The 27,234-nt window shown below is 38.4% G+C and overlaps 1 protein-coding gene and 1 pseudogene across 1 annotated transcript in view; one reads left to right on the top strand and one right to left on the bottom strand.

Moving 5' to 3' along the window:
- Nucleotides 1-263: 263 nt before the first annotated feature.
- LOC133868741 (chlorophyllase-2-like) overlaps nt 264-27,234 on the bottom strand; it is a 71,407-nt gene continuing 44,436 nt past the window's right edge. Inside the window, exon 2 of the mRNA XM_062305729.1 lies at nt 264-1,074. Coding sequence (XP_062161713.1) covers nt 388-1,074 — 687 coding nt within the window. The 3' untranslated portion in view covers nt 264-387. The remainder of the gene's footprint in view (nt 1,075-27,234) is intronic.
- On the top strand, nt 9,640-18,148 carry LOC133868119 (polyphenol oxidase, chloroplastic-like; annotated as a pseudogene).

Here is a 27,234-nt window from a genome sequence, read left to right as displayed (position 1 = left end):
GTGATTCTAGAAAAGTTTCAAATTAACTAGATATATGACTATAAATTAAATGTTGCAACCCCCCAAACCAAAAAACAATGTTGTAAATAAATTCTCAGTTGGGTGAATCTTATGTTAATGATGTTTTAGTCAATCATTGGAAACAAATCATAAGGGCTCTCTCGTTCATGCTAATCCTATGGTAATTTTGGACGTTTATGGCTAACTTCCAAAACATAATTCAACAATATTAATTATATAATCCGATCATCTCCAAAGCATGCTTGTTCAAAGAGTAATAGTAGTTTTATTGAAACTCTAGATCTGAATTTCTGCAAGAGCACAAATGTTATAAATAATAGAACATTAAATCTATTCTACGCTTGTAGCAGCCTCTAGAATTAAATTTCACTCAAGAAATTCAATAGTTTTGAGCTCCACCGGTGTAGTCTCCTGCCCATCTCTTATAGCCATTAAGTCATTGTTATCATCTAGCAGATAAGCTTTCATGAATGCAACAACAATTCCTCCAACAAACCTCCTCATGGGTTCCCTAGACTTCCCACTCTTACACATAACATTTATAGCTATCCCAACAAGCAACTCGATATCATCATCTAACATATCACAATGGCCATAGTCCTTCACAAAAAAATGACAAGCCGGTTTCCGACATTCATTGAAGAAATCCTCATGGTTAACTCCCTTAGGAGCGGGAGCAGGAAGAGTAACACAAAATAGAAGAGTATTTCCAATTTCACCCAATTCTGTACCAATGACCATTGCAGGCATGTCAAGGTCAAATGAATGAGGAACATAGGTGAGTACTGGCGGAGGGGTCTGTAAACCTTTGCCTAGTCCATCAACTGGGTCAATGCCTATTAGAGCAGAGAACTTTAGAGAAGTTGCTGCTTTTTCAAGAACAAGTGCAAAAGCGGCCTTGCCTCCACGGCTATGGCCAGCGAGTCCTAGCTTTTTCATATTTGGCTGAACCTGCGGTGGAAGCAAGTAATTGAGTCCCTTGGGCAACCAATTTGTTGTGGCCACTGTGGAGTCAATGTCAACAGTTGCACATGGTCCAGCCACGGTGTATAACTGTTAAATGGAAAGGCAGAAATATGTCGTCAGTCAAATTTAGGGCATGTTTGGGTTTGTGATTTTAAATTGTATGTAATTTTTAAAAACGTAGTTAAGGGTTTGACTTTTAAAATTGTAGTTTAGCTTTTTAAAATAGTGTGTTTAAAACAGCACCCAATTTGATGCGATTTGAAAACGCAATTTTTTTATTCATTTTTAAATCTTAATTTTTTAAAAACGTACTTCCAAACGATACAATTTCTGTAATTTGGTTTAAAATCGCAACATAATAACAATAATTTCCACTATTTTTATTTTTATTTTCTGGATTTAGTTATATTGGTGCTTTCTTCTCCTCATGGTGGAATTTTCAGAATGCTTAACAAAATTATACATGACTCCTGAGTTTGGACCTACTCTCCTGCCCCTTTCTGAAACCAAAATGCAACAAGTGAATAAAGTTAAAGAGGTAACTTCGTAAAATGATATCGAATTATACACCATTTTGAGAAAATGGTACTGAATTATCCAACGTTTCAAATTAGTATATCAAGTTTTCAAATGTCTCACTTAAGGGTACTCCGTTAGGATTTGCTGTTAAATCCTGCCATCTCTTTTTTTTTTTTTTTTTTTTTTTTTTTTTTTTTTTTTCTTTTTTACGAAAAAAAAAATGCTAGGATTTAGACATTGTTCAAAATTTAATGGAATTTGTAAAAATATCCCTACTTGAATCTTTGAAAATTTTTATAATCTTTTTTTCAAAAAAATTAAAAACAGAGGTATTTTAAGAATTTTGATAGGATTTAATAACAAATCTTAATGGAGTACCCTAAAGTGAGATATTAAAAAACTTGAATACGCTAATTTGAAACGATTGATAATTCAGTACATTTTTTTCAAAAGGGGAGTGATCCTAGCACTCTTTGTGCACAACAATGGCACAGCACCAAGGCACATTGGGGTGGGACCCAATGTGTGGGCCACACCCCAATGTGCCTTGGTGTTGTGTCATTGTTGTGCATTGTGAGTGTTAGAAAAAAATATTAGTTTATCAAAGCCCATCAAAATCATTTGGGCCCAACCGGTTCAACCGACTCGACCACCCGAGTCCTGGATACCTCGTAACACCCGAGTCCTAGAACATCTCGGTATTACCCGAGATTTAAGGGACACGATGCACGATACATAACTAGATCGTGCGCCCGAACTGTCTCGACAAACATGTCACCCATAAAGGATTGTGCACCCGAGATAGGCGGTCATGGAACCCCAAATGTCCTGGCGCCCGAGGCCACGTCTTCCTCAACTACCGATCCCCGCACAAACCGGGAACAATCGTAACTGCTCATCAATCTCTATAAATACCAGAGTCTCTTCAAATATTAAGGGGCATGACATTCTATGCTTCTAAAAATTACTCTGCTCATATTCAAACTATCATCTGACTTAAGCATCGGAGGGGGATCGTCGGCACCCCCTCGACGCAGTGTTTATTATTTTGTAGATCATAAAGAACAAGGCCAATATTCAGGCGAATCATCACCCGACACGTCACCACTGAAAACTGTCTCAACAGTGAGTGTTTCGATCATTTCCCTTTTCAAAATGAAGTATATTTCAATACCCTTTAATTTGTGATGTTATCCCAAAGTTAAAAGAGGAAAATATAAAAGATGAACAATCGTAACTGCTCCTCAATCTCTATAAATACCAGAGTCTCTTCAGATATTAAGGGACATGACATTCTATGCTTCTAAAAATTACTCTGCTCATATTCAAACTATCATTTGACTTAAGCATCGGAGGGGGATCGTCGGCACCCCCCCGACGCAGTGTTTATTATTTTGCAGATCATAAAGAACAAGGCCAATATTCAGGCGAATCATCACCCGACACGTCACCATGCTGAAAACTGTCTCAACAGGGAGTGTTTTGATCATTTCCCTTTTCAAAATGAAGTATAGTTCAATACCCTTTAATTTGTGATGTTATCCCAAAGTTAAAAGAGGAAAATATAAAAAGAGAAAGAAAACAAGAGTACGTATCATGTGGTATACGTGTGAATGTGAACAACTGGAGGAAGAAACTCGAGGCAAACTTTTCTAGCAAGTAAAGAAATTAAGGAGACTTATCTGCAGCATGGATTATTGTTAAAAGAGTAATCAAAATTAGTATAATTAATTATATAAAGTTGGTATTTATAAAGATAAACTCACACTAATTTTTTGTTTTACAACAAGTAATATTTAAGTGTATGTTCTTGTTCAAAATTCCACATGCACACCTGTGTGGCAAGAGCACTAATGACTCACTTGGCAGGAAGAACTGGAGTTTGGGCTGGATCCAGATCCCCTCAAATTTTAAAAAATCTGAGTTTCAAAAATTTTAAATCCTGGCCCTTGATTAAATCTATAGGCCTAAAACATATCTTGAGTTTTGTCTTATCGAGGAAGATTAAGTTCGCATTTTTTGTTGGTTAACCCAACTAAGGTTAACCAGCCTATTAAAAAAAAAAAAAAAAATTCAAAACCAAAACGTGTGTTGGTTTCTCTCCTCCAAATTTTTATGATTCGTGATTGGGGGACTCCTACGAGCATTAATAGCAGTCTCCCTATATTAGTTCCATTCCCTAAATTTAGAGAAAATTTCACAAAAACTCACAAAAAAACATTCCACAATAGTCACCCTAAATTTAGATAATTCAGTTGGATAGCAACAGTGCTACCTAATACACTGGGTAGCACTGTAGCTACCCAATCCATTATTATATTCATAAAAATGTTTTAACAATTCACTATATCAACTAATATCAACACATCCAGTAACTCATAAGCAAACAATTATCCACAATTCCTGCTCAATACTTGAAGAAGCTCGTAGTTTTCTTTGTCCCCCACAGGTTGCGAGAAGAAACAATACACGGGGACATTGCCACCAATCAGATCCTCCCCTACCTTACATAATTCTCTAAACCACCTCTTCTCTACACAAATCTTGGTCATACTTTGAATATAGGATTTTTTTTTTCAAGGGCTAAACTTAGTTACAGAACATGGTAAAAAAATCTAATTAACAAGCAGCAAACCACGTGAGGCTCAAAGAAAGGAAAACAGACCGGTCATGGCGTCGTTCAGGGGGCGAAGGTGACCAAACCATGTGAGGCTCAGCGAGATCAGCCGGATGGTGGGCGGCGACACTGACGGTGGAAGCCGGGTATTTGGTGGTGGCTAGGAGAGGGGGGAGGGAAAAGTTTGGCGCAGAGAGAGGGGGATAAGGCCGGATAGTTGGCGGTGACACTGCTTCGTGGTGGTCGGGTATTTGGTGGTGATGGGAGAGGGGAGAGGGAAAAGTTTTGGTGGAGAGAGAGGGGAAAAAAGCCAAATGGTTGGCGGCGACACTTCTTCGTGGTGGGCGACGGCACTGGACGGAGGTGGCCGGCGATGGTTGGTGGTGGCCGGAGATATATTTGGTGGTGGTGGTTGTGGTGGGTGGGAGAGGGGAGGGGAGGGAAAAGTTTTTTTTGGGGGAGGGGGGGGGGGGGGGGGGGGGGAACTCACTAAAAGTCTAGCTAAAATGTGTTTTTGCTAATTTTTTATTTTTTATTTTTACTGGTTAAACCAGATTGGGTTAGAGCATCTCCTACAGATGCTCTAAAAGGCTCAAAATAGTCAAATTTGACTATTTTGAACCTTTTTTACTCCAGCAGACTAGTTACTCTAGCTTTTTTTTTTTTTTTTTTACCAACATGAACAGTAAATAGGCAATGTTACTTATTCACTGTTCATCTGTTTAGACTTTTTTATTAATATTCTCTCTCTCTCGCCCCCCCAGACACCATCAAAAACTACTTTTTCACTTCCTCCTCTGAGAACTCATTTCCCGAACCCAAACCCTTTGCCCCCAATTCCTCCGCTTTCTTCTCAACCTTCGATGTGGAACCGGAACTCAAACCTACCGAGGCTGTGATGATTCTGGCAACTCCTACGGCGAGTCGGCACGTAGAGGAGAGAGGTCTGAATCCTATAGGGCTAAATTACTTAGTACACCCTTACCCGTCCCATTTCAAGGAGAAACAAAGTAATAAGTAATTAGTGAAGCATTAATCAAAGTTAGATGGGAGAGCAAAATTTTTATTAGAATTAAAAGGACTTGACCGTATGTATTAAGAATTATTATAATTTTATTAATGATATTTTTGTCATTAAGGGACATTGACAGTTTATGGTAGTTTACAAGAGACATTAACATAATTGATAGTTTGGGGATATTGACAATGAGGTGATAGTTTGAATGAAATATGTGTATTTTTCTCTTGTTAATTTAATGAATAAACTTAGTAGACATGTTGGTTTTAAAGTTCGGACAAAATTATGAGTTTAGTTATTGTTTTAGAGGTGCCATTAATGTGGGATTTAATTTTTTGTAAAGTCTTAATATCTTGTAATTCAATTTTTTCTAATGCTTTTTTTTAATCATAATTTCGGCCTTACTTAAAAGAGCATCGACTATCTTTACCATAATTGGGGCATTAAAATTTTATTTTCAAATCTTATAGAAGGGAACTTAATTAATTAAACTATTACTATTTGGGGCTTTAGGTGAAAAATATCACTTCCCGACACACGAATACTTGACACCTCAAAAATGCCAACTTTTCTGTGTTTTTTTTTTTTTTTTTTGACATGTCCACACAATAGAGGGAAGGGGAGATTCAAACTAGTGACCTCTGCTTCATGAGGCGTGATCTCCAGTCGATTGAACTACTCCTTAAAGACACTTTTCTATGTGTTTATTGACCAAATCTTTTTTTTTTTATTTTTTTTTTTTGATGATAATAGGGTTTGCACGTCTTGTGAGTCAACATATGACATAATTCTGGTTCCTCGTTAAAGGTACAATAGCCTGCCACTCTCTAGTCGTTCAACCGAGGTATTATGGCATGTAATTATTGATGGTCCAAGTGTACGTGACCCCACACAGATTTGTTTAAAGCTTTAATAAAATTAATTACACTATTCATTCATTCGTGAAAATAATACAACGTACATCACCTTCTATAGCCATCAAATAATTATTCAAAACAGGCTATACGTACGTATGACTTCAATACAGAATAAACGTAGGACTAACCATAGACTAAAAGATAAACATAATCTGAATACACAAGAATATATTCACATTCCCCATAGACTTCGTACCTTCATAATTCATAAAACATCATCTGTATGGCTTGTTGGTGATAATTCCAGGTGAACTTCAAGGATCTCGTTAAAATCTCCCATGCAAAACCAATCTTGAGGGGAAAAGGAACTGAGATGGCGGAGAATGGACCAGGACTCTGGGCGGGATCCGATGTCTGGAAATCCATAGAAACCCGTAAATTTCCACGGGTCCTCGGTTCCTGTCAAAGAGACACTAGCATATACATGTCTAACAGAATAATTTAGAATATCCACCACAACCTACTCTCTCCAAAGCAGAGCCAATCCCCCACTTTTACCAACAGGCTCCACCATGAGCATACCGTTAAACTTCAATTTGTTTTTTATTACTTGCATTCTACGGTTTCTCAATTTGGTATCCATGAGAAACAGTAGGGTGGGCTGCTTTTCCTTCACCCAGGAGTGAAGTTCCCGAACTGTACAAGGGCGCCAAGCCCTCGACAATTCCAACTCAAGAGACTCATAATGGGCAGTGAGGCTACTTAACAGCCTCCGCCAAACAACCAACATCACTAAGTAAGCTTGACTCATGCCCGGGAGTGGAAACAAAAAGCTGAGTTACCTTGTGATTTTCAGATAAAGCAAAATCCTACTTCTGTGGGGAGTACTGGCCTCCCGTTCTTTCCTCTTGAAATGGCCGTGTAGCTGACGGAGGACTAGGAGCGTCCACCATTGAGAGATGAGCTTCCGAAATTTCTGACCCACGGTTTGGCAGCTTCTTCGGTTGGGGATCCACCACTCCTTGGGCTATTCTCTTCCAGCCACAGTCCCCTTTTCCCAGACTCTTCCCGTCCAAGGAACTTAGTGAGCATAGATCAGAGGATTCACCTGTAAAGATGCACTTTGGATGGGGATGGAATCTGGAAAGATCCCTCACTAGAGGCACCCGATACTGGACCTATCAATTCAAGACAAGCTGGAACAGAGGTCTGAAGGGAACCAGGCTTCTTGGTAGAGTCCACCGGTCCCAGTGACTAGGCCTTTTGGTGATAAGCAGCGAGCACACAGCCCGCAGCTCTTTTGGGCTTTTTAGGATCAAAAGCAGGGCCCATTGATCAAAAGCACACTCCCAGAAGACAAAAAATTTCCGTTTTTAAGCCCAGGGACAGCCACACCCTTTCCACGTTTAACCCATTGATTTCCTCATTCCTTTCCTTTTAGACTCTTCAAAGCTCCGTTTGAATTCGAGGCCTCCCCATCAAGGCTAGGAGCGTGAGACAAGGGATGCGGGATCTGCTCCTAAATCTCCCGAATCGGTTGTGATGGAAACTGCGAAGGATCCTCAAATTTATCAAAATTAAAATTCTGGCATTCCGATTTGGTAGAGGCATGATTGGCGGGGAGGGAGTTATACACGGGATTTCTCACCTCATCGTCTGCTTGCTTCTGATTTTCCTTTTTCGGCCTGCTGCCCAACGGGGCCACACTTTGGCTGGAATCTGACAGCACCGGGGAAGGGGAGCTTTTGGACCGTTGACCCTCAGAGAACCCCAGTCTTCTAGATTAGTCATTAGCTCTCAACCAGGTACCCCATCCGTCCAACCCCCCATATCATGACTAGGATGTCGGTTATTCACCTCCGAACAACCATTAGGTCCATGAATAATCCGACCATACCGAAAACCGAAAACCGGTAATTTCTCGTATTTGAATGAGACCCATCTCGATTTGCCCGAGATAATCAACGACCTCCTACGTTCAAGAGGTTGGTGAAGATTAATCGCCACCATTTTGCGGAGATAACACCCTCATCCCACATCGTCTTTAGCCACTGCAACATCCTCCACCGGTCCGAGCGAACTCCCAATTTTAATTCCCACAGCCCGATTCACACATCCAAGCGGCATGTCATGAATCTGGATCCCAATTGGGGAGACAGAGAAGTCCATCTGCGAAGGAGAGATCTGTCCGTCAAAGTTCTTAAGGATTAATAGAGTACGATCATACGACCAAGGTCGCCCGGCCATCACCTTCTGTTTGTCCCCCTGTTCGGAAAGTCACATATTCTCCTAAATTTCTTTCGAAAACAAACTTCCAACCAATCTCCAAATACTCACAAGGACACCTTTGAAAGCTTTCTTGTTCAGTTTTTTTGGTACTCCCAGACTTCCCACCAGACACCGGTATCCCTTTGTTTGGAGTTCCTAAATCGTCTCATCAGCAATTTGAAGACCACGTTTCTCCCCTTCCGACGAAGGAAATCCCCCCAGATAATTCCCATTACCATCCCCCACAGTCTTTGACAAAAGCAAAGGAAAATAGGAAAGGCAAGGGCCCAGAACACTCCCTACTTCGATCACCAGCAGGGTCTCCCAAAAGTGAAGAATAATGGCTAGGATTCTCAACCACTCACGAAAGGAGATATCATATTCTATTTATAAGAAATAAGAAAAGATGCCAGGAACATGTACAAAGTTTGGATTTTTACAAGCAACTTTCCCCAAGGCATAAGGACGGTCCAAATTTGTCAGCACGGTCACCTGGGTTTCATTGCTAACTTTTTCTAACAGACCCAACAGTGTCAGCACGTCCAGGTGGCAGAGCTCTGTGGAGTAGCAAATGTTAGCAAGTCCAAGTGACAGGTACACCAACGTCAGCACGACTTGGTGATGTCTCTGGGGAAGGTGCTCTCGGGAATCCATTGGAATGACCAGCGTTCGTACGCCAAGGTAATGCTCCAGGTGACCGTGCTTCGGACCTTTATTGGAACAACAGAGTCAGTATGCCAAGGTGACACGTACACTTGGTGACGATTCTCTCGGATTAATTTTATAAGTCTTTAACACGAAATCCATAAACGACTTGGGGATGGGTAGTTGATAAAATTACAAAATACACGTCAAAGACTTAACTTTTTACACAAAATAACTTAGGTGTTGAAAATATATACAACCCAAGTTTTGATCACCGAATGAAACCAATTTCTAAAACCTAACATATGAATTCGAGGTGCTAATTGTATAACCCTACTTAATTATTATAACGTCATCCTTTTAGCAAATCTCGTTTTATTTCCAAACCTGAACCTTGTATAAACCATTTCCTTTCAAATTCATTTTCTATTTAAAACACATGTAATAAAGTCAAAGTGAACTTTGATGAATCAAAATAAATATTAAAGTGCAATTACATTTTTTTAGTGAAATAAATTTTAATTAATGATAACTTAAGATAAGTCATAAGATGACAAGAGCTTGTTTGGCAACCTGTTTTAGAAACAGGTTTTCTGTTTTCAAAACAGTAAAACATGTTTGGGTACTGTAGATAAGCGTCAAGTGTCCTATGTCTACTGAAACTAGTTTTCTTTTTATCCATTAAATCTCTTCTCAAGTTGATTATTACATTTTATGGCTTGATATAAATGCACAAGGTTTGGACTCTCTATGGCCGTGTGTCATCTAAAGGTCTCAAAACCCTAGTCGACTTGTACTCAAGGTATGTGTTCATACCATGTAATTTTATGTTTTGAAAAATTTGGTATTATACTTTCATGTAGCACGTTTCTTGGTAATTTTTCATTGTTTATGATGTAATTTAATCACATATATGTTTTCAACATCATCCCCATGAAGGGTTGCACATTTTCACTTTGTAACTTCCATGAAAATTATCACCTTGCATTTATAAGGTGCAAGGGTGACCACTAATGTTGCGGTGTAATCACCCCTTATTTCACACATTATCAGAAGAAAAATGTTACCATTCTTAAATTTTTATTTTTTTAAAAAAAAAAATTTGGTCTCCAAATGATTTGTCACAATCTCACGTGATCAATTATTTTGAAAAATATGTCACAATCTCATAAGTTTGTGACACATCATTTAAGGACCAAATTTTAGAAGCAAAATTTGAGAACTCTAGAATTTCTCCACTTGTCGCTAAAGATATGGTTTTTTTTTTTTTTTTTTTTTTTTTTTTTTTTTTTTTCTCTCTCTCTCATAAATAAGTGAGATTGTATTAAAAAAAAATGTGGCAGCATGCATGGCATCAGCCTTGACTACCAATAAGGCAACAACAGCAGAATTGATTGAGCACCAATCTGCTGCCACCAACTATGGAAACAAGGCAAGCCAATATGGAGACAGCTTGCACACGACCTTGCAATGCTCTCCAAGCATACGACATCACAGCCAATTCATCCCCACCAACTCATAAGGAAAACTATTGACAGAGATCAATTCTGATTATGTATATCAATTCTGATTAATTGACAATCAGAATTGAACTTGCCTTCCTGAGTCCTATGTAGATTGTTATATATTGACGTAACCTTGTATAGCAAATTAATCAAGTAAACAATTCTGCAATTCTTTATCTCTTTTATGCTTTTAAGGACATAATTAATTCTTGGAAACTTTTCAATTTCTTTGGGAACTTGTTTCAGCCATTTTCTCTTCAGTTGTTTTTTCAAATTTCACTTCTTGGGTCCATTCTCTTCAACAGGATGCAGAAGGTAGCAAGCAGACAAATTCTGAGGCTAATACAAGGACAACTATATATTGGCCAACAACCATATTATGCTCTTCTATTTCTCAGAACAAGAAATAGACAGTAAAATAACCTCATCATAAAGAAAAGGTGAAAAGGTTGGGAGTAGTTGTCATTGCCTTATTGAAAAGGTGAAAAGATGGTGAAATTGGATCGTGGGCAACGTGGAGGCGTTGGAGTGTGGAAATGGAAGGAAATGATTAAATAAGCATTAACAGAGGAAAATTCTGGAACAAAGCAACGAAAAGAGGAAAATTTTGGAACAAAGCAACGAAAATTGGACAACCTCTTAATTCAGAAATATTAAGAACCAAAAAATTAAACAAACACTTCCACAAACACACATATCTCTATTATTTGAACAAATCACAGAAACCCAACAAATCATTTACTCATCAAACTTAACCCATGAAGAACTCATTGAAGCTAAATATGTTCTCAAGCACTAAAACTCATCGATGATTCATAAGAGCATACTCAAAATTACTATCAGAACAAGCAAACTCAATCCAAATATCAAAGAGCAAATCAAAAACCCCTCTAAAATTTTGGCCACTAGCATATACATCCAACGAAATCAACACCCAAATTCCACTAAAATTTAAAATCAATTAACATTAAGAGTATGGACCCAAGGGAAGAAAAAAAAATTCACAAGGGAAGAAAAACGAAGAATCTTACCTAGCTAGCTTTGTCGTTTCTCCATGTGCTTTTTTGAAGACACCCACTCCTTTCACCCTCTTCTTCTTCTTCTTCAAAATTAGGGAAGCGGAACCATCGCCAACTTGCTCCAAGAGTACTGGCATGCAAAGCCACAAAGGGTGACCAAAACCTTACCTCTGCCTCTAAAAGATAGACAACCTCCTCAAGGGAAATTCAATAGGAGAGATGTGCTCATCGGCCTCGGAGGTCTCTACGGTGCTGCCAATCTTCACAATGACCCGGCTGCGTTGGGAGCTCCGGTGTCAGGGCCAGACATAACAAAATGTGGGCAGGCAGACATTCCTGCAGGGTCACAACCAACCAATTGCTGCCCACCAGCATCCACAAAGATCACAGACTTCAAGATACCCCAAAACTCTCCCTTGCGTGTGAGGCTTGCCGCACATTTGGCGAACAAGGATTACATAGCAAAATATGACAAGGCCCTTCAGCTCATGAATGTTGGAAACTAAACAAATCAAACGTAAAAAAGTTTTAAAGCTCATAAAGTTTCTTTAATAAATAATAACCTTTAGTTTACTAAACTCATGTTTTTTGGTCTCTTAAATTGAAGTATTAATTTAGGGGAGTTATTGGTGTTTATTGTAATAAAGAGGGAGAAGAAAAGGCTTGACGTTTGCTTGTTTTGTATGCCTATATATATGGGCTTTGTGAGGTGTTTTGAAAAATAAGAAAAGAAAAGAAGAATTCCTCTACTCTTCTCTATTTTCTCTACTCTTCTCCAAGTCATATATTTTTAGTAATAAAAGTAAGAGAGACAGAAAGGTAACTAGTTAGTAAACTATTTTGTCTTTCATATTGGTATCAGAGCCCTATACATTTTGCCAATTCCCATTTTTCGTCCATTCTAAAAATGGGTTCCAACGTGGTCCAGCAACAAATCCCTAGATTATCAAAAGATAACTATGGGTCGTGGTCTATCCAAATGAGAGCCTTGTTTGGGTTTCAAGATCTGTGGGAAGTCATAACTGACGGATTTACGGAACCCACCAAGGAGGAAGAAGCTGAATACACAGCTGATGAGAAGAAGGCTCTTAAGGAGCAGAGGAAGAAGGATAAAAAGGCTTTGTTTCTACTCTATCAAGGGTTGGACGAGCATACCTTCGAGAAAGTTGCTGAAGCAACGACAAGTAAACAAGCATGGGAGATTCTAACTTCCATTTTCAAAGGAGATGAACGGGTGAGACGGGTCCGTCTCCAAACATTATGAGGCGAGTTCGAGGCTCTTCACATGAAGGATGGAGAATCGGTGTCCGATTATTTTTCATGATTGTTGGTAATCGTGAATGGTTTGAAAAGAAACAATGAAAAGGTCGATGACATTCGAGTCGTCGAAAAAGTACTTCGATCCCTTTCCTCTAAATTTGAGCATGTAGTTGTAGCTATCGAAGAGTCTAAGGACTTGGAGAATCTTACAATTGAGTAGTTGTTGGGTTCATTACAAGTACATGAGCAAAGGATGCAGAAGAATGTTAATTCTGTTGTATTAGAACAAGCACTAGAGTCAAAACTGACTCTAAATGATCAAGGCAAATCCAGCTCCAACCATGGTCGTGGTAGAGGCCGGGGGCGTGGTATTTCTCAACAACCACGTCAAAGTCAGCAGGAGACTCAAAGCTTTAGAGGTCGGGGACGAGGAGGCTACCGAGGAAGAGGAAGATCCACATATGGACGTGGAAACTCTAAGAATATTCAATGCTACAACTGCAAGAAGTTTGGACACTATGCCTCAAATTGTTGGCACAAAGATGATGAACAAGCCAATGTTGCAGAAGCAATAAATGAGGTTCGTAGTGATTCTATTTTACTTCTCGCTCATGATGATTCAAATTCAATAGATGAGGTTTGGTACCTCGATTCTGGCGCAAGTAATCACATGTGTGGGAAGAAAGATCTGTTCGTAGAACTCACAGAGGGAGTTCACGGAAATGTGAACTTGGGGGACTCCTCCAAACTATCAGTTGAAGGCAAAGGGAAGATAAAAATTTGTCAAAATGATGGTAAGAAAGGGTACATTTCAGATGTTTATTATGTGCCTAATATGAAAAGCAATATTCTTAGCATTGGGCAACTGCTCGAGAAGGGGTACACCATACATATGGAAAATTACTCTCTCATTTTGAGAGATACACGTGGAGGTATTGTGGCTCATGTTCCAATGGCCAATAACCGCATGTTCCCGTTACATCTTAACATAAAATCCAAGAAGTGCTTTTATGGACTCAAGGAAAGTGAGTCATGGAAGTGGCATCTTTGGTTTGGTCATCTACATTTCAGCGGCCTAAAGCTACTATCATAATCTGGCATGGTGCATGGGTTACCAGTGATTAAGCCAACGAGCAATGTTTGTGAAGAATGCATACTTGGCAAGCAGGCACGACTTCCTTTTCCCAGCGGCAAATCTTGGAGAGCATCGTCACCATTGCAGTTGGTTCATACTGACATATGTGGACAAATAGAACCCATGTCATTAGGAGGTAATAGATACTTTATTACCTTTATTGATGACTTTAGCAGAAAACTTTGGGTTTATTTTCTTAAGGAAAAGTCAGCTGCCTTTACTATATTCAAGAATTTTAAAGCTCTTGTTGAAAATCAAAGTGGTCACAAGCTTGTAACTCTCTGCTCAGATCGAGGTGGTGAATACACCTCAAAAGAATTTAACAAGTATTGCAGGGAACAAGGAATAAAGCATCAGTTCACTGCTGCTTACACACCACAGCAAAACGGGATTGCAGAAAGGAAGAATCGTACCATTCTCAATATGACCAGAACCATGCTCAAGGAGAAAGAACTGCCAAAACAATTCTGGGCAGAAGCTGTGGCATGCTCAACTTATCTACACAATCGATGTCCTACCAAAAGTGTCAAGAATATGACACCTTAAGAGGCGTGGAGCGGTTACAAGCCAAGTGTTGCACACCTTAGAATCTTTGGGTGTCTTTCATATTCTCAAGTTCCCGAATCCAAGAGGAAGAAGCTTGATGATTGTGGTGAGAAATGTATCTTCCTTGGATATAGTGAAGAGTCGAAGGCGTACAAGCTCTACAACCCACTAACAAAAAAATTAGTGGTTAGTAGAGACGTTATCTTTGATGAAGAAAATGTGTGGAGCTGGAGAGATGAAGACAAGGCCAAAGAACAACAAGTGTTGGAGGAGCCTGAAGAGCTCTCAACAGAAGCTCCACCAAGTACCCCACCATCTTCTCAACCTACCACACCGTCCATAGCACATAGTGACTCTACACCTTCTATGGGAGGTAGCAGCAGCAGATCCTCCACAAATCAAAGTAAGATGAGAAGTCTTAGGGAAATCTATGAGCAAAATGAAGAAGGAGAGACTAATCTTTTCTGCCTATATGCTGATCATGAGCCTCTTACTTTTCAAGAAGCTGTTGAAGAAGATTGTTGGAGATCCGTAATGGAGGAGGAGATACATGCTATTCAAAAGAATGACACTTGGGAGTTGACAACACTCCCATCAAACCAAAAGGCTATTGGTGTCAAGTGGGTATACAAGATCAAATGCACTGCAGAAGGTGAAGTTTCTCGATACAAGGCAAGACTAGTAGCTAAAGGCTACAAACAAAAGTACCGCATTGACTATGAATAGGTCTTTTCACCAGTTGCGAGACTTGACACAATAAGACTGTTGATCGCACTTGCCGCTCATCATAATTGGAAGATATACCAACTTGATGTCAAGTCAGCTTTTCTCAATGGCATCCTTGAAGAAGAAGTATACGTACAACAACCGGAAGGCTTCATAATGGAAGGAGAAGAAAGGAAGGTGTACCGCCTTAAAAAAGCGTTATATGGCTTAAAGCAGGCACCAAGAGCTTGGAATGCACGCATCGATGGTTACCTTCATCAGAATGGTTTCACCAAATGTCCATATGAGCATGCTGTTTATATGAAGAAAAACTATTGAGGTGAATTTCTAATTATTTTCCTATATGTTGACGATCTGTTATACACAGGAAATAGTAGTGAAATGTTCAAGGAATTCAAGCAATCAATGTTTAGGGAGTTTGAGATGACAGACAACGGGTTGATGTCCTACTTCCTTGGCATTGAAGTGAAGCAACAACATGATGAAATTTTCATATCTCAAAAGAAGTACATGAAGGAGATATTAGAAAAATTCAAGATGGAAAGCTGCAACTCTGTGAGTACTCCAGTTGAAACAAGCATAAAGTTATCAAAAGAAGGAGACGATCGAGTTATTGAACCAACTCTTTACAAGAGTCTGGTTGGAAGTCTGAAATACTTAACGATCACAAGACCAGATATTATCTATGGAGTTGGACTTGTGAGTCGATACATGGAGAAACCAATGCAGACTCATTGGTTAGCTGCAAAAAGGATTCTAAGGTACATCAAAGGTACTATGAATCTTGGTTTATTTTATGCATATGGTGATGAAGCAAAATTAGTTGGTTACTCAGACAGTGATTGGGGATGTGACCAAGATGAGAGGAAAAGTACTACTGGATATGTGTTCTATTTTAGTTCTACAGCATTTTCTTGGACATCCAAGAAACAAGCAATTGTAGCCTTGTCTACCTGTGAGGCGGAGTATGTGGCGGCTTCATCTACTGTTTGTGAAGCTATATGGCTAAGGAATCTTTTGAAAGAACTAGAACATCCACAAGAAGAACCAACTGTGATTTATGTGGATAACCAATTGGCAATAAAGCTAGCTAAGAATCCAATACAACATGGGAGGAGCAAACATATTGACACTAGGTTCCACTTTCTTAGAGACCATGTGAAGCAGAAGACAATAGAGCTCAAATATTGCCGCACCACTGAACAAGTAGCAGATATATTTACTAAGCCATTATAAGGTGCAATTTTCATGAGGCTAAGAAACATGCTTGGCATGAGGACAGTTTTGATTTGAGGGGGCGTGTTGGAAACTAAACAAATCAAAACGTAAAAAAGTTTTAAAGCTTATAAAGTTTCTTTAATAAATAATAACCTTTAATTTACTAAACTCATGTTTTTTGGTCTCTTAAATTGAAGTATTAATTTAGGGGAGTTATTGGTGTTTATTGTAATAAAGAGGGAGAAGAAAAGGCTTGACGTTTGCTTGTTTTGTATGCCTATATATATGGGCTTTGTAAGGTGTTTTGAAAAATAAGAAAAGAAAAGAAGAATTCCTCTACTCTTCTCTATTTTCTCTACTCTTCTCCAAGTCATATTTTTAGTAATAAAAGTAAGAGAGACAGAAAGGTAACTAGTTAGTAAACTAGTTTGTCTTTCAATGAAAGCCCTCCCAGACGATGACCCACGTAGTTTCTCACAACAAGCCAGAGTTCACTGCGCCTATTGTAATGGGGCATATGACCAAGTCGGATACCCAGACCTTGAGTATCAAGTTCACTTTAGTTGGCTCTTCTTGCCGTTTCATCCCTGGTACTTGTACTTCTATGAGAAGATCTTGGGCAAGCTGATTGGCGATCCCACCTTTGCCATGCCATACTGGAACTGGGACTCCCCTGCCGGCATGCAAATCCCAGCCATGTTTGTAGACTCCACCTCACAACTCTACGATGTCTACCGCAACGCAAATCACCAGCCGCCGACACTGATCGACCTCGACTACAGCGGTACAGAGGTTTCAACAACTACACCAGACCAAATCTCGAGCAATCTCAACATCATGTACCTGCAAATGGTGAACAACAAGACCGCTCAGCTATTCCACGGCGCCGCTTACCGTGCCGGGGATGACCCAGACCCGGGTGCTGGCTCACTCGAGAACACTCCTCACAATAACGTCCACTTGTGGTGCGGTGACCCGAACCAGCCTAATTTCGAGGACATGGGGAACTTTTATTCCGCCGGTAGAGATCCACTCTTTTACGCTCACTACTCGAATGTGGACCATATGGAAGACGCTAGGAGGGAAACGACAAGATTTCACAGACCCAGATTGGTTAAATGCCAACTTCATCTTCTACGATGAAAATGCTCAGCCTGTTCGTGTTTATGTTAAGGACTGCCTTGAAACTAAGAAGCTGGGCTATGCTTATCAAGATGTGGAGATTCCATGGCTGAAAACTAAGCCAACTCCTCGCAAATCTATAAAGGTCAAGAAAGTAGCGACGCTTTTTCCTTCAGGACGTGGGGATATTGCGCTTGCGGCTGCATCATCTGCAAGCCTTGCGTTTCCAGTTGTTTTGGACAAGGTGATAAGCACTGTGGTCGCTAGGCCCAGCAAATCGAGAAGTAAACGTCAGAAGGAAGAAGAGGAAGAGGTGTTGGTGATTGAAGGCATCGAGTTGGAGAAAGCTGCGGTGGTGAAGTTTGACGTTTATATTAATGATGATGATAACACTCCCAGCGGGCCAGACAAGACGGTGTTTGCAGGAAGCTTTGTGCACGTGCCGCATAAGCACGCGCATGCGAAGAAGAAGAAGACCGCCCTGAGAGTGGGGATCACCGACTTGTTGGATGACTTGGGAGTTGATGGCGATGACGACGTCGTTGTCACTTTGGTTCCTCGGCAAGGTAAAGGGCTTGTCAGCATTGGTGGAATCAAGATTGAGCTTCTTTCTTGATCTGCTTCAGGTTCCAAACGTGGTTTGTTCTTTCTCCATTATCATGATCCTTGCTTATTAAACTTAACGTAATATTATTATGTGTTTCTACTTTTTCTGTTCTGAGGCTCTGAGCAATATGTATTTCTACTTTATTTTAGAGGGTCATGGTTGGTTTCTGAAGTCTCGAGTAGTTTGAAGGTTTCTACGTAGTTACATATTAATGTGACTACGTAGATAAATAAAAAAATAAAAATGGCCTTGTAGTCTACGCCTTATTTGAGTGGAATATATATATATTAATCTTATATGCTTTGAATCTGCAATTTGCAAAAAATCCCTATTTTCAGATCCTATGATCCCAGAGGTAGCAACTATACTTGCATTTCAGGGTATGGTGAAATTCCTTCTTGAAGCAGCTTGGAACCCTTGAAGTTGCTTGTCCTTGAATAAGGTACTGTTGCACATTCTTATGATGTCACTGATTACTCAAATCACTCTGAAATAAGGGATACTAATCCTGATAACGAACGGGCAGAGAATGAGAGAGGGGAGTCCTGAAATGCCCACACGGGGGCTACGCGCGCACTTTGGAGCAGCCCAAAGACATGTTGGAACACTCTGAAACCGCAATCCTCTTTCATTTCTTTGTCCAAATTCACTGAAATTCGGACAAGGGAATACAAGCTTTAGAAGAGAGTACTAGGAGCCTCCCCTATATGGAGATATGGAATTGGTTTTGTCGTCGTTTCTGTTGGGTGGACCGTGGATTACAGTTGCCAACTTTTGGTTCAATGAATACGAATTATTTATTGCCTTCCATCCACAAACCGCACAAGCCCACTGTTTCTGCTTTCTGGGCACCAAATCATATTACCAACGAATAAACTAATAATAAACGAGCTTTCTGGGCGCCAATGGTTTAAGCTACACACGCGCTAAGAAAAAAAGGTGTCGAAAACCGACAATTTTTAAGAATTGCCGTGCTAGTTTTTTTAACAGAGAAATGATCCCTACACTCATTTCTCACAACAGCCCCACAACAAGTTGATCTGGCTGGTAATATTTTATTATTTTTTTTGTTTTATTTTCTTTTCTTTTTGTAAAAATATAATAAAATATTACCAGCCATGTCAGCTTGTTGTGAGGCTATTGTGAGAAATGAGTGTAGGGATAATTTCTCTTTTTAACAATCTAGTCCGTTAGATGTATCTAACGGCCTAGAACATACTTACGATGACATGGCATTTTCTTTTTCTTTTTCTTTTCGTGATATTCTTTGAATCAGAAGATCACCGTTGGGGGGAAAATAGCTGCTCTCTCTCTCTCTCTCTCTCTCTTTCTATATATATATATATATATATATATACATCTTCCCTGAAACTGGCTGGCTGGCCGTTCCTCTCTCCCGGCAACAAGTGAAACCCACCGGCGTCGTCTCTCTCTCTCTCTGGGGCCGGCCGTTATTTCACAGGTGGCGTCTCCACCGTCGAGGTTCGTTCCCCCCAACTCAGCCAGCCGCATCTCTCTTATTGTCGTCTCCACCGTTGACGGAACCAAGGTTAGGTTTCTCTGATTTTATCTTATTTTATTTTATTTTCTGTTTTCTTACATAAGGCACATTTTTTTTCTTTACATTTTCGTTGGTTTGGGTTCGAGTTGGTTTGTGGGTGGAAGATGAAATATCTGAACAAGGATCTAATATTGTGATTGAACCTGATCAAAGATCTAATTTTATGAGTTGATTATGATTTTTTGGGGTCATAGTGCATCATGAATTCGTGATGGAGGTGGGAGATTGAGAATGTTAGCATTTTGCATGTGGGTCTGATTTGGGTTCTTTGAATAAATGAATGTTGGTTTATCACAACTCTATTTGGCTGCACCCAAGTTTTCAACAGAAACTTAGTAGAGAACCATTGGTTTTAGATGTAAAGCAATTTTCTTTTTCTTTTTTCTTTTTTTCTTTTTTTATTTTTTTTATTTTTTTATTTTTTCTGGATTTCTAAAGCTCTTGGGTTGGGACTTGTTTTGCACCATAAAGCTCTTGGGAAGTAAGTCATGTTAACCTTATCTCTATGGTAAATGTGAATGCTTCTATGGTTGTTTGGGTTGACTCTATGGTAAGTAATTGTGTTGTGGAATATTTGTATGTTGTATAGTAAAAAGTGATTGATGTGATATAAAATTTGAGAATGTTTTATAGAAAAGTGAAAAGGTTTTGTTTTGTAGTGAGTTTTTTTATTTGAATAATAATAAAATACAATTGATGTGATATAAAAAGTGTAAAAAAGTTAGAATGTTTTTTATTTTATATTTTTGAAAGAAGTGAAAAGAAATAGAGAAAGAATAAAAGTGGGTTGCCAAACTAGTCCTTGGTCTTTTCTGAAATGATGATCCTATTCTATTTTCAAATAACCTAATCCCATTTCTAGCTTATGGGGGTTGTTTACAGTAACGGTTCATTTTGAAAGGTTTGGCTTTTGAATCTCCACCCATTTCCCTTAGGGAATTGAAGTGAAATCTTTCTCAAATTTTGTTTTTTTCCTCATGGAGAGTTAGTAATTTACAACCATCCATTTGTTATCATCTTTCATGGTCTTGAAGGAAAGCTCCAACCATTTTCTTGTGACAGTTAAACACTAGGAGATTCAAACCAAAGATTGAATGTAAAGGAATAGACTTGTTTGCAATCAGGCATGGTAGACTGCTCAACCTTGTCTCTTAGCCAGTGTTATGTCTCTTAAGATTGTTCCCATTTTGTGCCGATTACATTCTTTATGTGCAGAGTACAAAACTTTAGGGTATTGTCCTTTGTGTTAGTCGAAATATAGGTGTTTAGGGGAAAATTTTTGTTTTCTCTAGTTTTCAGGGTCGGAATGATGGGTTTGTTGATGTTTAGGCATTGCTCTATGTTTATGAAAAGTTTGGGTTTTGGTGATGCCATTTAGTTCCGACGGTGAGTTTTGTGAATGATTCTTTTAGAGTATTGAAAATTTGTGAATTTCTGGTGAAAATGGTGTAATGATGTATTTGTTTCTTCTTTGCTTCTATAAAAAAGTTTGAAAATTTTTGTGGGGTGGTAAGTGATTGTTTAAAGATATGAAAATATGTGAAAATTTGATGGAAATGGCTATGTGATTCAACATTGGTTTTTAAGTTATGACCACTTTTTTCGGGTTTTCAGATTAATGCTCCGTTTGTTTTGACGTAAAATGGTTTCCGTCGTAAAATGATTTCAGAGAAGTCATTTTTCTGGAAAATATTTTTCGCCGAAAGCATTTTTCGGTGTTTGGCGCGTACGGAAAATCACAAATATTTTTAATATTTTTATTCAATCATATTAACCTATAAAAATCAATTTTTATTCAAAACATATAAATATTAATGAAAAATAATATAAAAATTACTGAAGACGAGATTCCGTCATTGACCGATAGGATTTCGGCCACTTTTACGGAATTCCACAATTCCGGCTATTATAGCCAGAATCCAAGATAAATGCCGGAATCCGAACAGTTTCGTCGGAATCTAGGTTGGCCAGATTTCGGCATACTGACCGAAATTTGCTAGAACCGCCGGAATCCAGCCGTTTTGGCCTAATCTTTCCGGCCGTTCTGGCCAGAATACGATTGCCGGAATCTGGGCTGATCGGATTCCAGCAACATTGTCCGGATGCTGTCGAATTTCGGTACCGACAAGATTTCGGTGATGGTCGACTGCTTGAAGTGAAGGTTGGCTGTGTCGTTTAATAGGGGTCGAATGCGTCTGGCGTCTTCGGAAAATGATTTACGCTTTTAAAAAGCGTAAATCATTTTCTTAAATTTACTAAGCATTTTTGGTCAAATAGAAATCATTTTTCGGTTGACTATTATTTTCGCCCCTACCAAACATCGAAAAATGCTGAAATCATTTTCCATAAATCATTTTACGCCGAAACAAACGGAGCATAAGTTGAAAATGTGGATTATTGTTTGGGTTGTGTTTATTGATTAGAATTTTTAGGATTCAACTTTTATAAAATTGATTCTGTTAAATGGAACTTAAATGGTAGATTTTGATTGGTGGGTGTTCCTTTTATTGATATCTTTATGGTTATTTTTCTTGTATTGATTTTATCCATGCCTTGCAAAAATATGGTGCATGCTCGCTTTTTCTTATGGGTGGATCCCTAAATTGTCAACGTGGGTTATGTTACCCGAATGTTGATAAAAATAGAAGAAATTGGAGAACAAAATTCACATGCGCCAAAAAAGAAAAAGGGAAAATCTTTTGATTGAAGTTGTGAGTTTGGCGATTTGGTTGATTGCTTGGAATTCATCAAGTTGTAATGAGATGTTTATTGACTTATGGGTTCTGGGCCATGTGAATGCGCTCCCAAGTATATCACATATGACTACAAGAAATCATGGAAAAGTAGTACTTTTTTTATATATATATTTGGAAGAAAGAATACATATAAAATAATGGTTATTATAATTTTTTATAATTAAATGCTAATCAAGGTGTTAGAGATTTTTCAAGTTGAGGCTCAAACTTTAGGCTTTCTGGATCTACTTTCAAATACAAACGGTAAGGAACAAAAGAAAAAGAAAAAGAGAAAAAAGAAAAAAGAAGGATCGATAATCGAGACAGATTTTAGTAAATGTATGAAGCTAGCTTATTATGTCTATACGAAATTTGTCCCACTAATTCCTTCTTATGTCCGTAATAATAATGTGTTTGTGTAAGGAAATGTAATATATATTATGTCTCCAAATTAATTAATCACCTATAAGAAATTAAACCAAATAATATATAACCAAAAACAAAACATAATCGAAAGAAGTGGAACCTCGATCTCGAAAGCTAGTGCTATTTCACCATTAATTAAGCATACAAGTGATTAACCTTCTAATCGATTAATTTATAAATTCCCATATATCCCAAATGGGAAAAACAAATAAAATTGTCATTAGCTGCAACAATTACATTAAAGTTTAAACAACCGGAAGTTGACTCAAACACCCCTCCTTCCGGAGTCAGACTTTGTCAGAGACCGAAGCCTCACCAAGAACTTCACCTTCTTCTCTCCCCAGTTGGTGCACGCTTCTTTCCTCTTCTTTTCCCAGTTCTCCGGCGAGGACGACCCCACCATCAACCCAGAACAACCCACAAATCTTTAAAAAACAACCCTGAGAAACCACAATTTTAAATCTTCTGGTTTCCTTCCATTTTCTCGGTAACCAAACAAAGGGTACAGGAGAAAAGCAAACCCATAACAACCAAATCAGACAAACAACCCATGAACTATAACCAAAATAAAAATCAACAAAAAAATAGAGACCTGCGGGCTTGTGGTTGGTTGAGCAGAGGATGAAGCAACCATGGAGAGAGGTCGAGTTGGAGGAGAGAAGAATATCCTGGTGAGTACAGATCTGGCCGCTTCATGCCCCCCACCCCCACCGCTCCAGGCGAGTCTAGATTCGGAACTGGAGCTCCATGGAGGTTGAGGAAATCGCCGGCAATGAATGACACATCAAGTGTGGAGGAAAAAGTCTGAAAGAGTTTTGAGGATTTTTTCTTCGCGCGAATCCCTTTGTGGAGGAAAAAAGACTGAAGCACTTTTTGATGATTTTTGCTTCACGCGGATCGCTGAGGTGTCATTATTCCGGATGGCTATTTTGAACTGTTGATTTAAATTGACGGCTTGGATTTAAAAAAAAAACCACCGCGGCAATTCCCGTGGATTTGAATCCCTTGAAAAACGCCCACTCGATCTGTCGGTGTACGAATTTTGTTTGATCACTCAATTAATCAATGTTGGCATGAAGAAAACCGGCACAGATTTCGTTTTCTACCTTTTAATGCATACCTGCCTGCCCATCCATCAAAAGGTGTGCATATTTATTTAGAGAGATGCTGGGTTGTAAATGCCCACTTTTACATGTGTTTTTTATTTTTTAAATAAATAAAATAAATTTTAATATGTAAGGGCTCTTAAGGCTCTTCAAGTTTCTCTTATGAAACTCGTCGGTACTCAAATTTTAAAATTTTATCTTTCCTTAAAAAAATTCATTTGTTTTTCGGTTATAGGCAGTCTCATTAGAACTAGCTTTGAAAAAAGAGTTCGAACATGCATTATTTGCCAGTAATTTTTGACGTGCAAAAAGACTCAAAAATCTCCGTATGAGGTAACACTTCCTTCAATTTTTGACGTGAAAAAATTCAAAAATCTAGAGCACATGTGGTTATTAACCGCATTTGCATATTATTTATATATATATTTAATTTGAGCAATTCATCAAACTGACGTTGTTTTGAATTAGGTATAGATTATGTTTACATGAGTTTGGTTGTTTGTGTTTTTTTTTTTTTGTATAACACTAAGATAAAAAGACAAATGTAATGTGAAATCATCATATTTTTAAAATTTTAGGGCTTAAAAACAAGCCCAAAATAATAAAAATTGGCATAAATTATTTTTAAAATCATTTAATATAGGTCCTAATAGAGACCCAAAGAAGGCCCTAAAGACTAAAATAGCCCCAAAATGCCCATTAACTTACCTACCTAATACATGGATTATTGATAGTAAGCTGATTAAATAAATGGATTATAGGTCAGTTGAATATAGAGTTCCGCTTAGGTTACCTGTTCTATTCACCTGCTACTAAGCTAATTATCCAAGCATTCCTTCGACTTTTTGGGCGAATATCAGCTAATAACCTTATTTAATAACCATAATAACTGCACGGACGCGGTTAGTAAAAATTTGATGTGCATGCCGATATCTAAAAGCGATATCCGCATTTTGCGAATGCGGCTGCATATATTGCATCCACATGTACACCTGTAGCTTGAGTTGTGATCGATCAGCCCTTCAAGAGTAATCAATTTAAAATGGATTCTTTTTAAGGACTAGGGTTAGGATCCTCCTCGTAGCCATCTACTCCTCCTATATTTTGATGTATTGCCATGACTACTAGACATTGATATGTAATACTTTGGAGGCTTTAACATGATATAATTTGATTTGTGATCATGACAGATGGGTGTTGACATTATTATGCTGAGTTATGTTATAATGTTTGAAGTTATCTTGTTGTTGGTAAAACTCTGGTTATTTTTATGACAAGGTAAACCGTTTCGTGCATATCATTAATGTGATATTGGTATATATATATCACTACAAAAAAAAAAAAAAACAAATTTTGGACAGTTTTAAATAGACCAGAAATTGAAAAAAAAAAAAACAGTCTTGAAACAATTCCAAACGGTTTAAAACCGTCTAGGATGAAGTGTCGCGAAATGAATTTCTGGACGGTTTGGACAAACCATCCAGATTCAATTATGGACGGTTTGCCCTTTTTTTTTCTTTTTTTTTTTTTTTTGGAGATGTATTTTTTTTTTTAATATATATTATTATTATTATCATTAATTAAATTTTATTTTTTTTTTAATTATTTATTTCTTTTCTAGTAATGTTAAGATAATTAGGTCTTTCCTTTCTGAGGCTTGATCGAGCAAACCCCCCATACCCCCATGCCACTGTAGTTGCAACAAATCGGGCTTGGCCGGGTCGACGACGGAGAGGACGATGGACTTCACGGCTCAGTTCGATTTCAAGCTCGACGGAGGGGGACGATGGGCTTTGTAGCTCAGATCGGGCTTCGCGGCTCCGTTTGATTTCAAGCTCGGCAGAGGGGGACGACGGGGAGTCATCGTCGGAGATGTCTGTCCGACAACGCGCAGTCTTGGATTGGAGGTGTGGAAGCGGTGGTGGTAGTGGACACGCTTCTCGCTCAAGCTGTAGACCTCGGAGACGTCGTTGATCTAGCTACCTCCGGCTAGGCCATATTCATTTTTATTTGTTTTGGTTTGGCTGGGAAAGCTTTATTCCTTAATTGTAAAAAAAAACGGATGGTTGTGATTTTGGCTGGGAAAAAAATTAGATGGATGTGGTTCAATTTGGAGGCATCACGCGGATTGATGACATGGCATGAGAAAAAATATTTTTAGGCGGTTTCAAAAGAAACCGTCTAGAACTTAAATTTTATGGACAGTTTGGTAAAAACCGTCTAGAAATGAAAATTTTCAGACGGTTTTTACTAAACCGTTTGGAATTTTATGGACTGTTTGGTAAAAACCACTTATAAAATTCTTTGAGAATAACATTTACAAACAGTTTTAAAAAAACCGTCTATAATTTTACAGACGGTTTTTGTAAAACCGTCTAGAAATGAAAATTTTCCGACGGTTTAGTAAAAACCGTTAATAATAAATTTTTTACAAACGGTTTAAAAAAAAAACCGTCAGCAAATTCTGTTTTCTAGACGGTTTCTAAAACCGTCTAGAAGAAAACAGTCCATAAATACCCTTTTTTTTTTAGTGTATATATATAGTACGTACCCTAGCCATGAAGAACCCAACGTGACACATTAATAACTTACCAAAAAATCATTATTTCAAGCTTCCCCAACTAAATTCCACACGTACGTGGTTGCTACCATTATTTAAGTTTCTCAATCTATTACAACCGACAATGTGCATGCATGAACATATTGGGAAGAGTAATGACAAAGAGGGCATTTTTTTTTTTTTTTTTTTTTGTTTTTTACGTACAAGAAAGGTAGGGAAGATTTGAACTAATGACCTCCGCTTCATGAAGCGTGGTCTGCAGCCGATTTAGTTTTTTAAGATTGATAAAATTGATGTGATTTTTAAAATTATTATTGATCAAAGTTTAATATTGAAATTTTGATCTAATGATAATTTTAAAACCCTCAATTTTAAGAGAATTGAAAAAAAAAAAACCAGAATCTTCCTTTTAATATAAGGAAAAATGTAAAATTAATCATGTGATTGATTTAATTTACAAATCACTCTATGTGGTATAAAAAAATAACTTTAAGGTCATTGTAGCATGCGAAAATTATAAATCACTCATTGAAGTCGTTTTCAGTTCACAAACTTAATAAAATTGATTAGAGGTTCTGACGGTAGTCACAATGAAAACATGGCACATTTCACTCTTAATAAAGAATATATTAACATATTAAAAAAGTAACATATTATATATACTTATCCGGGACCAGCAGTGGGGAGAGCCACCGCCTTCCCAAACGGGACCAGCAGTTAGGGGTGTGCAAAACCCGCAGCACCCGCCCCACCCCGCAGCACCCGCCCCACCCCGCCCCGCAGAAGACCGGATTTTC

The sequence above is a fragment of the Alnus glutinosa genome, chromosome 5, assembly GCF_958979055.1.
Source record: "Alnus glutinosa chromosome 5, dhAlnGlut1.1, whole genome shotgun sequence".
NCBI classification, from domain to species: Eukaryota; Viridiplantae; Streptophyta; class Magnoliopsida; order Fagales; family Betulaceae; genus Alnus; species Alnus glutinosa.
This window is presented reverse-complemented; position numbering and strand designations above follow the sequence as displayed.